This window comes from Diorhabda carinulata, chromosome 10 (genome assembly GCF_026250575.1).
Source record: "Diorhabda carinulata isolate Delta chromosome 10, icDioCari1.1, whole genome shotgun sequence".
NCBI lineage: Eukaryota > Metazoa > Arthropoda > Insecta > Coleoptera > Chrysomelidae > Diorhabda > Diorhabda carinulata.
The window spans coordinates 15522307-15535035 of record NC_079469.1 but is presented as its reverse complement, the minus strand read 5'-3'; the positions used below and the strand labels follow the sequence as shown (position 1 = coordinate 15535035).

The 12729-nt window shown below is 34.2% G+C and overlaps 1 protein-coding gene across 1 annotated transcript in view; it reads right to left on the bottom strand.

Annotated features, from left to right (window-relative positions):
* Positions 1-12729, bottom strand: part of LOC130898812 (thrombospondin type-1 domain-containing protein 4) — a 219073-nt gene that overhangs the window by 123444 nt on the left and 82900 nt on the right. Inside the window, exons 4-5 of the mRNA XM_057808350.1 lie at positions 2042-2138; positions 568-667 (exon numbers count right to left, since the gene is read on the bottom strand). Coding sequence (XP_057664333.1) covers positions 568-667; positions 2042-2138 — 197 coding nt within the window. The remainder of the gene's footprint in view (positions 1-567; positions 668-2041; positions 2139-12729) is intronic.

Here is a 12729-nt window from a genome sequence, read left to right as displayed (position 1 = left end):
TGAGTAAGAAAAATGTGGCATAATTCATCTGAATCGTGAGATGTCTACTAGGTTTTAGGTGATGCTGCAGACACTACACCATGGCGATTAATTTGATGTCTAAAAAGAAGAGGAAAAAAGTAACTGTGGCACCTGGGAAAAGCGTAGTAGTTAAAGATTTTGAAATTGAAGACGTGGACATAAATACTTCTCCAGCTGGCAAGACGGCCGCAGTATTTGAAGGGAAGAGGAAGAAAAGAAATCAACTTGAAGACAGTGTTGCTGAATTGGTACTGTCACAACCATCTGAAGATGAAACTGAACTTGGATCAACGTCCGTAAATCATGACATTTCAGTCTGTGAGTTTCCACTTATTGGAGTATTTGGTCATTCCAGACCGAGTACTGAACACGAACGTGTCTTTGTAGAGATTAAACACCCTCCATATAGCACAGATCTGGCTCCGTCCGACTATTTTTAGTTCACAAAGATGAAGACCGAGTTAAGTGACATGAAACTGTAGAAGTTCACAATTTAATCCCCAGAAATACTTAGAAATAAAGTTCCGTTCAGATAACTGCACTTACCTTTGAAGAATGGTTCCCATTGGTATCGATTACCTCTGAATAATCGATTGTTGAATGAAGCACATTGTTCGTAGCGGAAATCTTGACCATTCGGACATTCCTGTAAGGAAAAATCAGTTTGATTTTCATCTATTAGATTTAACAGTTTATCTTCAGTCTCTGAAGACGATAACTTGATAACCAAGTGCTTAAGTAGATGGTGTTTAAGCAATTAGCTGTCATACATTTTCTAAAAACGAAGGAAGCAATGAAAAGACCAGAAATTCCACGATAAGAAGCTGGAAAAGCACTAATGCGACCAAAAGATTCTAAGGCAGCAAGTTCCGATACCATCCAATCAAAATTCCTCAAACTGCTCGATACCAAAACGATAATCCAGATTACAGAGATGTTAAATAGCATTAGAATGGTTGAAATTTGAGTTCATTACACTTCCTAACAAACCAGGCGCTACAACCAACGATACGAAGTATTCTTCATCAACGGTATGTTTCAAGTAACTACCGCCATCTCTAGATCAGGCAAGGTACTTCAAAATACCAAAAAATTTAAATTTTCACAAATATTTGTTTAGTTAAGTTCTTATTTTCCATTTAATTTGGGTTATAAGACTGTGTCTTTGTCATCATCTTCATCATCATCATCATCAGCACAACAATGTAATACTTAGTTGACTCTAATAACTTCTTCCAGTGGTCCATATTCCAGGCAGTTGTCCGCTAATTCCATATTTTTTTAAGAACTTTGGTATATTTTTCAATTCAACTGATTCGACACTGAGGGATCTTCTCCATCCATTCGTACGACACGATTTACCAACCGCAATATCTGACGTATCATCCACTGGTTATTTTCTTTCACTAGACCACATATTTCTTCAGAATTCTTCTTTGAACGTCCAAGTTTCGAACTATGAATGCATGGATGTTGTGGTATAGTATCCACTGCGACCCGAAGATCAATTGCGCCCCCTTTCTTGCTGCGATACTGGAGAACCCAGCTGAACCATCAATTCTACTGCCAAAGATTCTGGTTTTCTATTTCATACACTGGAGTTCCATTCGAGAGAATGTGGATAGAGGTTATCTTCTAGCCTCAGCGTCTTCAGGTGTTGTTGGACCTTCAGCAGATCTTCTCTGGTTATAGATTACCAGGAGAATCTTTGTCTCAGCTCCTGTCTGGACGTATGAGCAATTGCTCTAGTGGTCTCGGCCTCATTTCTTGGTACGCATCTTCAATAATGTTATCAGTTGCATCAGGTATCGATCATTTCACCTTATGATCTCCAGTGGTCGAAAGAAATTTTCTTCTGGTAGTTCGAAATATTCGAAATCTCTTTTAGAGAGTCAAAGTGTTGAAATTTCGTTTGGAATAGAATACTGAGTACATGTTTTGAAACACTGTGTAAATACTCATTATACAGTTACTTAATCTAATTTTTATTTGAAGAGATTATGGGAAGATCGCGTCTTACTTGATTGTTGCATAAATGAATCCTCTTATAAAGACCTACGCAGCCGTTACCCAGGTATTTACCATTTTGACGTCGCCGTCTTTGTCTGCGGATGAACCTGTGAACAATGCCATAGATAATTTTTGTTCTAGAACAAAGTGAAGAAGCGCCGTTTATATATATATGAATTATTGTTATATACGGGGTCGCACAATAAAATTATTTTCCCAAGAAATACGTTATATATAAATAATCTGAATGGATTGGGCTTCAGTTTCTTGGGCTCTTATTACGTTAATGACCAATCTTAGCGCCACGCATAGTACCCAATGACTAAATTATTAAAATATGACTAAAGCTATGAATATTGGGAGAGAATTGTATAAATTGGGCTTTAGTTACTTTCTTGGCCAATTTTATAGCCACATATAGCAGCCAATGATAAACTTATGTCGAAAAAACTGCAATATTCCATATTAAAATTAAGAATTTGTGGAAAAATTAGTAAATTGATGAATGTAAAGATAGAATTGTATAAATTGGACTATGACTACTTTTTTGACTAACCTCATTGCCACAATTAGTAGCCAATGTCAAATTAACGTTTAAAAACCGAGCAAATTCTTTATTAAGATGAAAATGCTTGAGAAAATGATTGAATTGATAAATATTGTAATAAAATTGTGAGAATTGGGCTCTTGTCATTTTCCTAACTAACCTCATTGCCACAATTAGTAGCCAATGTCAAATTAACGTTTAAAAACCGAGCAAATTCTTTATTAAGATGAAAATGCTTGAGAAAATGATTGAATTGATAAATATTGGAATAAAATTGTGAGAATTGGGCTCTTGTCATTTTCCTAACTAACCTCATTGCCACAATTAGTAGCCAATGTCAAATTAACGTTTAAAAACCGAGCAAATTCTTTATTAAGATGAAAATGCTTGAGAAAATGATTGAATTGATAAATATTGTAATAAAATTGTGAGAATTGGGCTCTTGTCATTTTCCTAACTAACCTCATTGCCACAATTAGTAGCCAATGTCAAATTAACGTTTAAAAACCGAGCAAATTCTTTATTAAGATGAAAATGCTTGGGAAAATGATTGAATTGATAAATATTGGAATAAAATTGTGAGAATTGGGCTCTTGTCATTTTCCTAACTAACCTCATTGCCACAATTAGTAGCCAATGTCAAATTAACGTTTAAAAACCGAGCAAATTCTTTATTAAGATGAAAATGCTTGAGAAAATGATTGAATTGATAAATATTGTAATAAAATTGTGAGAATTGGGCTCTTGTCATTTTCCTAACTAACCTCATTGCCACAATTAGTAGCCAATGTCAAATTAACGTTTAAAAACCGAGCAAATTCTTTATTAAGATGAAAATGCTTGGGAAAATGATTGAATTGATAAATATTGGAATAAAATTGTGAGAATTGGGCTCTTGTCATTTTCCTAACTAACCTCATTGCCACAATTAGTAGCCAATGTCAAATTAACGTTTAAAAACCGAGCAAATTCTTTATTAAGATGAAAATGCTTGAGAAAATGATTGAATTGATAAATATTGTAATAAAATTGTGAGAATTGGGCTCTTGTCATTTTCCTAACTAACCTCATTGCCACAATTAGTAGCCAATGTCAAATTAACGTTTAAAAACCGAGCAAATTCTTTATTAAGATGAAAATGCTTGAGAAAATGATTGAATTGATAAATATTGTAATAAAATTGTGAGAATTGGGCTCTTGTCATTTTCCTAACTAACCTCATTGCCACAATTAGTAGCCAATGTCAAATTAACGTTTAAAAACCGAGCAAATTCTTTATTAAGATGAAAATGCTTGAGAAAATGATTGAATTGATAAATATTGTAATAAAATTGTGAGAATTGGGCTCTTGTCATTTTCCTAACTAACCTCATTGCCACAATTAGTAGCCAATGTCAAATTAACGTTTAAAAACCGAGCAAATTCTTTATTAAGATGAAAATGCTTGAGAAAATGATTGAATTGATAAATATTGTAATAAAATTGTGAGAATTGGGCTCTTGTCATTTTCCTAACTAACCTCATTGCCACAATTAGTAGCCAATGTCAAATTAACGTTTAAAAACCGAGCAAATTCTTTATTAAGATGAAAATGCTTGAGAAAATGATTGAATTGATAAATATTGGAATAAAATTGTGAGAATTGGGCTCTTGTCATTTTCCTAACTAACCTCATTGCCACAATTAGTAGCCAATGTCAAATTAACGTTTAAAAACCGAGCAAATTCTTTATTAAGATGAAAATGCTTGAGAAAATGATTGAATTGATAAATATTGGAATAAAATTGTGAGAATTGGGCTCTTGTCATTTTCCTAACTAACCTCATTGCCACAATTAGTAGCCAATGTCAAATTAACGTTTAAAAACCGAGCAAATTCTTTATTAAGATGAAAATGCTTGAGAAAATGATTGAATTGATAAATATTGTAATAAAATTGTGAGAATTGGGCTCTTGTCATTTTCCTAACTAACCTCATTGCCACAATTAGTAGCCAATGTCAAATTAACGTTTAAAAACCGAGCAAATTCTTTATTAAGATGAAAATGCTTGAGAAAATGATTGAATTGATAAATATTGGAATAAAATTGTGAGAATTGGGCTCTTGTCATTTTCCTAACTAACCTCATTGCCACAATTAGTAGCCAATGTCAAATTAACGTTTAAAAACCGAGCAAATTCTTTATTAAGATGAAAATGCTTGAGAAAATGATTGAATTGATAAATATTGGAATAAAATTGTGAGAATTGGGCTCTTGTCATTTTCCTAACTAACCTCATTGCCACAATTAGTAGCCAATGTCAAATTAACGTTTAAAAACCGAGCAAATTCTTTATTAAGATGAAAATGCTTGAGAAAATGATTGAATTGATAAATATTGGAATAAAATTGTGAGAATTGGGCTCTTGTCATTTTCCTAACTAACCTCATTGCCACAATTAGTAGCCAATGTCAAATTAACGTTTAAAAACCGAGCAAATTTTTTATTAAGATGAAAATTCTTGAGAAAATAATTGAATTGATAAATATTGGAATAAAATTGTGAGAATTGGGCTCTTGTCATTTTCATAACTAACCTCATTGCCACAATTAGTAGCCAATGTCAAATTAACGTTTAAAAACCGAGCAAATTCTTTATTAAGATGAAAATTCTTGAGAAAATGATTGAATTGATAAATATTGGAATAAAATTGTGAGAATTGGGCTCTTGTCATTTTCATAACTAACCTCATTGCCACAATTAGTAGCCAATGTCAAATTAACGTTTAAAAACCGAGCAAATTCTTTATTAAGATGAAAATGCTTGAGAAAATGATTGAATTGATAAATATTGTAATAAAATTGTGAGAATTGGGCTCTTGTCATTTTCCTAACTAACCTCATTGCCACAATTAGTAGCCAATGTCAAATTAACGTTTAAAAACCGAGCAAATTCTTTATTAAGATGAAAATTCTTGAGAAAATGATTGAATTGATAAATATTGGAATAAAATTGTGAGAATTGGGCTCTTGTCATTTTCCTAACTAACCTCATTGCCACAATTAGTAGCCAATGTCAAATTAACGTTTAAAAACCGAGCAAATTTTTTATTAAGATGAAAATTCTTGAGAAAATAATTGAATTGATAAATATTGGAATAAAATTGTGAGAATTGGGCTCTTGTCATTTTCATAACTAACCTCATTGCCACAATTAGTAGCCAATGTCAAATTAACGTTTAAAAACCGAGCAAATTCTTTATTAAGATGAAAATGCTTGAGAAAATGATTGAATTGATAAATATTGTAATAAAATTGTGAGAATTGGGCTCTTGTCATTTTCCTAACTAACCTCATTGCCACAATTAGTAGCCAATGTCAAATTAACGTTTAAAAACCGAGCAAATTCTTTATTAAGATGAAAATTCTTGAGAAAATGATTGAATTGATAAATATTGGAATAAAATTGTGAGAATTGGGCTCTTGTCATTTTCCTAACTAACCTCATTGCCACAATTAGTAGCCAATGTCAAATTAACGTTTAAAAACCGAGCAAATTTTTTATTAAGATGAAAATTCTTGAGAAAATAATTGAATTGATAAATATTGGAATAAAATTGTGAGAATTGGGCTCTTGTCATTTTCCTAACTAACCTCATTGCCACAATTAGTAGCCAATGTCAAATTAACGTTTAAAAACCGAGCAAATTTTTTATTAAGATGAAAATTCTTGAGAAAATAATTGAATTGATAAATATTGGAATAAAATTGTGAGAATTGGGCTCTTGTCATTTTCCTAACTAACCTCATTGCCACAATTAGTAGCCAATGTCAAATTAACGTTTAAAAACCGAGCAAATTCTTTATTAAGATGAAAATGCTTGAGAAAATGATTGAATTGATAAATATTGTAATAAAATTGTGAGAATTGGGCTCTTGTCATTTTCCTAACTAACCTCATTGCCACAATTAGTAGCCAATGTCAAATTAACGTTTAAAAACCGAGCAAATTTTTTATTAAGATGAAAATTCTTGAGAAAATAATTGAATTGATAAATATTGGAATAAAATTGTGAGAATTGGGCTCTTGTCATTTTCATAACTAACCTCATTGCCACAATTAGTAGCCAATGTCAAATTAACGTTTAAAAACCGAGCAAATTCTTTATTAAGATGAAAATGCTTGAGAAAATGATTGAATTGATAAATATTGGAATAAAATTGTGAGAATTGGGCTCTTGTCATTTTCCTAACTAACCTCATTGCCACAATTAGTAGCCAATGTCAAATTAACGTTTAAAAACCGAGCAAATTTTTTATTGAGATGAAAATTCTTGAGAAAATAATTGAATTGATAAATATTGGAATAAAATTGTGAGAATTGGGCTCTTGTCATTTTCATAACTAACCTCATTGCCACAATTAGTAGCCAATGTCAAATTAACGTTTAAAAACCGAGCAAATTCTTTATTAAGATGAAAATGCTTGAGAAAATGATTGAATTGATAAATATTGTGATAAAATTGTGAGAATTGGGCTCTTGTCATTTTCCTAACTAACCTCATTGCCACAATTAGTAGCCAATGTCAAATTAACGTTTAAAAACCGAGCAAATTTTTTATTAAGATGAAAATTCTTGAGAAAATAATTGAATTGATAAATATTGGAATAAAATTGTGAGAATTGGGCTCTTGTCATTTTCCTAACTAACCTCATTGCCACAATTAGTAGCCAATGTCAAATTAACGTTTAAAAACCGAGCAAATTTTTTATTAAGATGAAAATTCTTGAGAAAATAATTGAATTGATAAATATTGGAATAAAATTGTGAGAATTGGGCTCTTGTCATTTTCCTAACTAACCTCATTGCCACAATTAGTAGCCAATGTCAAATTAACGTTTAAAAACCGAGCAAATTCTTTATTAAGATGAAAATGCTTGAGAAAATGATTGAATTGATAAATATTGTAATAAAATTGTGAGAATTGGGCTCTTGTCATTTTCCTAACTAACCTCATTGCCACAATTAGTAGCCAATGTCAAATTAACGTTTAAAAACCGAGCAAATTTTTTATTAAGATGAAAATTCTTGAGAAAATAATTGAATTGATAAATATTGTAATAAAATTGTGAGAATTGGGCTCTTGTCATTTTCCTAACTAACCTCATTGCCACAATTAGTAGCCAATGTCAAATTAACGTTTAAAAACCGAGCAAATTTTTTATTAAGATGAAAATTCTTGAGAAAATAATTGAATTGATAAATATTGGAATAAAATTGTGAGAATTGGGCTCTTGTCATTTTCCTAACTAACCTCATTGCCACAATTAGTAGCCAATGTCAAATTAACGTTTAAAAACCGAGCAAATTTTTTATTAAGATGAAAATTCTTGAGAAAATAATTGAATTGATAAATATTGGAATAAAATTGTGAGAATTGGGCTCTTGTCATTTTCCTAACTAACCTCATTGCCACAATTAGTAGCCAATGTCAAATTAACGTTTAAAAACCGAGCAAATTCTTTATTAAGATGAAAATGCTTGAGAAAATGATTGAATTGATAAATATTGTAATAAAATTGTGAGAATTGGGCTCTTGTCATTTTCCTAACTAACCTCATTGCCACAATTAGTAGCCAATGTCAAATTAACGTTTAAAAACCGAGCAAATTTTTTATTAAGATGAAAATTCTTGAGAAAATAATTGAATAGATAAATATTGTAATAAAATTGTGAGAATTGGGCTCTTGTCATTTTCCTAACTAACCTCATTGCCACAATTAGTAGCCAATGTCAAATTAACGTTTAAAAACCGAGCAAATTTTTTATTAAGATGAAAATTCTTGAGAAAATAATTGAATTGATAAATATTGGAATAAAATTGTGAGAATTGGGCTCTTGTCATTTTCCTAACTAACCTCATTGCCATAATTAGTAGCCAATGTTAAATTAACGTTTAAAAAACCGAGCAAATTCTTTATTAAGATGAAAATTCTTGAGAAAATGATTGAATTGATAAATATTGGAATAAAATTGTGAGAATTGGGCTCTTGTCATTTTCATAACTAACCTCATTGCCACAATTAGTAGCCAATGTCAAATTAACGTTTAAAAACCGAGCAAATTTTTTATCAAGATGAAAATTCTTGAGAAAATGATTGAATTGATAAATATTGGAATAAAATTGTGAGAATTGGGCTCTTGTCATTTTCCTGACTAACCTCATTGCCACAATTGGTAGCCAATGTTAAATTAACGTTTAAAAAACCGAGCAAATTCTTTATTAAGATGAAAATGCTTGAGAAAATGATTGAATTGATAAATATTGGAATAAAATTGTGAGAATTGGGCTCTTGTCATTTTCCTGACTAACTTCATTGCCGCATTTAGTAGCCAATGCCAAATTTATGTGGGAAAAACTGGAATTCTATATTAAGATGAAGAAATTGTAAAAAACCAACGAAATTGCCACAAATTTACTTTCAAAAATTAACCATATTCTCTATTGATATCAAAAATCCAGAGAAAACTATCTAAATTGATGAATACAGTGATGAAATCATATAAATTGGACTCCAGATGATCATCAGTTCAATATTTGTACCATATCTTGTTCCCAGTTACCAATTTACGCCTTCAGAACATTTCATTACATGAATTCTCCATAGTGATTAATTAACGCCCAAGTTTGCCTCAATCTCACGCTATGTCACATGTCGCTTTTGCAATATCAGTTTACGCACAACGTAGATGATTTTGGTACAACAGTCGATTTTGGACGACCTTCACAAAATTCGTTCTGTAGCGAAGAGCGACCACGATTGAATTCGAAAAACCAGCTGGAAATAGTGCTTCATCACCAAAAGTCAATCAACACACTGCTATTGGTTTAATCTTCGTCGAAAATGTCAAATGTCAAACGTCAAAAGTCAAATGTCAAACGTCAAATGTCAGGTTTGACGTAGCAGCCCTAGTATTATATCAAAGTTTACTTTTTGAGTAACACGACAATTATTTTAAAGCAACCAATGAATATATACAGAGTGTACTGATAAAAAATATATTGATAAGTAGTAGTTTCCTCTGTTATATTTGTATAAATAATTTACAATATATTTTGGACAATTCCAAAAATTTTAAAACGTATTTATCCAATCAAATCATCGCATTTATTTCAAAACATTCTGAATAGAAATATTCCGATATAATCATTCAAAATACGATAAAAAAAAATTATTAACTTTAAACTGTACGGTATAATATAGACGAGAAGGTTCCGCTTCAACGCATCCCACTTCGTTTAACTGTTTTTACGTACATACTGTAATGACAGAAATGTACCAATTTTCATCTTCGTGAAAGATGTCATCGTGCAGCGTCCGAGAGGCGAACAGCACAAACCAACGTTTTGACAGCGCTTTGATTTAATGCCTCATTGTTTGGGGGCAGTGAAGTGGTCAGGGCGTGAGATAACGTCACTTCCTCTATTCTGCACGCCCGAATGTGCACACACATACCTTTTATTGCGAACTAGCTGACTATAATTAGCTTCAGAATATTTCGAGATTGAAAGATTTACGAGAAAATATTTCCATTCGAAGCAGCTATTAAAAAAGTGGTTAGCGTGAAGTTTTAATTTTTCGTTAATGTATGGTATAAACGAACTTTTCTTAAATTAGATCAAGGTCGAATATCGCCTAGATGTTAAACTCCTTTCCCCGAAAGTTCGTGATTAAGTGGAGCTCCGTATCGGTGTAGTTTTCTTTCATTAAAAACTTTACTACAAACATCTGTCCAATATTTCGTTTTAACTTTACATCGTCGTTTATTCCTGGTCTTCCAGATTTCGGTACAGCCCTCAAGTTTTTCCCGTTTCATAAAGCTTCTAGAAATTGTCATGAGGTCAGAATCTATCGCAGAACGGTTACAACACGTCCAACAAGTCTGCTTATCCCCTTGAGCGGGGATATTAATCTTTAGCTCCTTCAGTTTATTTGGAGAAGACTGCCACGAATTGAATTGGTGGCACTAGATGTAATTCCCTGGTAATGATCGACTTCCATCCGGGCTGTACAAATCGGAAACAGATTGGCGGACGAAGGTTCGAATCGCGTCTTTACTTTTGATTGGTAGTGGACATCCTTAAAATGAGATTCCCAAAGAGCTGGGGATGCTAGGAATGCTGTTAGACTTGGTTTGGTGAGACTGGAGTGTAATTTAGATAGTTCCTACCCCGGTCTGGCCGTCCATCGTTTCCGAACGAAGCATTGTGGAAGTGGATGGAAGAGCGTCGATTCAGCACTTCAATGAGATGTTCTTTGATGTCAGCAAGACCTGTATTCCCGCTTAGGTTTGTGCAAGTTGAGTCCAGACGCAAGTACAGACGTCTATGATGATGGTGTGACCGTCCATCGTTTCCGAACGAAGTATTGTGGAAGTGGATCGATGATCGTCGATTCAGGACCTCAATGAGATGTTCTTCGATGTCAGCAAGACCTGTATTCCCGCTTAGGTTTGTGCAAGTTGAGTCCAGACGCAAGTACAGACGTCCATGATGATGGTGTGACCGTCCATCGTTTCCGAACGAAGTATTGTGGAAGTGGATCGATGATCGTCGATTCAGGACCTCAATGAGATGTTCTTTGATGTCAGCAAGACCTGTATTCCTGCTTAGGTTTGTGCAAGGTGAGTCCAGATGCAAGTACAGACGTCTATGATGATGGTGTGACCGTCCATCGTTTCCGAACGAAGTATTGTGGAAGTGGGTCGAAGAGCGTCGATTCAGGACCTCAATGAGATGTTCTTCGATGTCAGCAAGACCTGTATTCCTGCTTAGTTTTGTGCAAGGTGAGTCCAGATGCAAGTACAGACGTCCATGATGATGGTGTGACCGTCCATCGTTTCCGAACGAAGTATTGTGGAAGTGGGTCGAAGAGCGTCGATTCAGGACCTCAATGAGATGTTCTTCGATGTCAGCAAGACCTGTATTCCCGCTTAGGTTTGTGCAAGTTGAGTCCAGACGCAAGTACAGACGTCCATGATGATGGTGTGACCGTCCATCGTTTCCGAACGAAGTATTGTGGAAGTGGATCGATGATCGTCGATTCAGGACCTCAATGAGATGTTCTTTGATGTCAGCAAGACCTGTATTCCCGCTTAGGTTAGTGCAAGGTGAGTCCAGACGCAAGTAAAGACGTCTATGATGATGGTGTGACCGTCCATCGTTTCCGAACGAAGTATTGTGAAAGTGGATCGATGATCGTCGATTCAGGACCTCAATGAGATGTTCTTTGATGTCAGCAAGACCTGTATTCCCGCTTAGGTTTGTGCAAGTTGAGTCCAGACGCAAGTACAGACGTCCATGATGATGGTGTGACCGTCCATCGTTTCCGAACGAAGTATTGTGGAAGTGGGTCGATGATCGTCGATTCAGGACCTCAATGAGATGTTCTTTGATGTCAGCAAGACCTGTATTCCCGCTTAGGTTTGTGCAAGTTGAGTCCAGACGCAAGTACAGACGTCTATGATGATGGTGTGACCGTCCATCGTTTCCGAACGAAGTATTGTGGAAGTGGATCGATGATCGTCGATTCAGGACCTCAATGAGATGTTCTTTGATGTCAGCAAGACCTGTATTCCCGCTTAGGTTTGTGCAAGTTGAGTCCAGACGCAAGTACAGACGTCCATGATGATGGTGTGACCGTCCATCGTTTCCGAACGAAGTATTGTGGAAGTGGATCGATGATCGTCGATTCAGGACCTCAATGAGATGTTCTTCGATGTCAGCAAGACCTGTATTCCCGCTTAGGTTTGTGCAAGGTGAGTCCAGACGCAAGTAAAGACGTCTATGATGATGGTGTGACCGTCCATCGTTTCCGAACGAAGTATTGTGGAAGTGGGTCGAAGAGCATCGATTCAGGACCTCAATGAGATGTTCTTTGATGTCAGCAAGACCTGTATTCCTGCTTAGTTTTGTGCAAGGTGAGTCCAGATGCAAGTACAGACGTCCATGATGATGGTGTAACCGTCCATCGTTTTCGAACGAAGTATTGTGGAAGTGGAAGATCTCATTGAGATGTTAAATGCTGATAAACATTTTTTTCATTGTAAATAATCGTTGCGGACTATATTTTATCGACAGGCCTCGTTATTTTTGTATGGAAAAATCGGA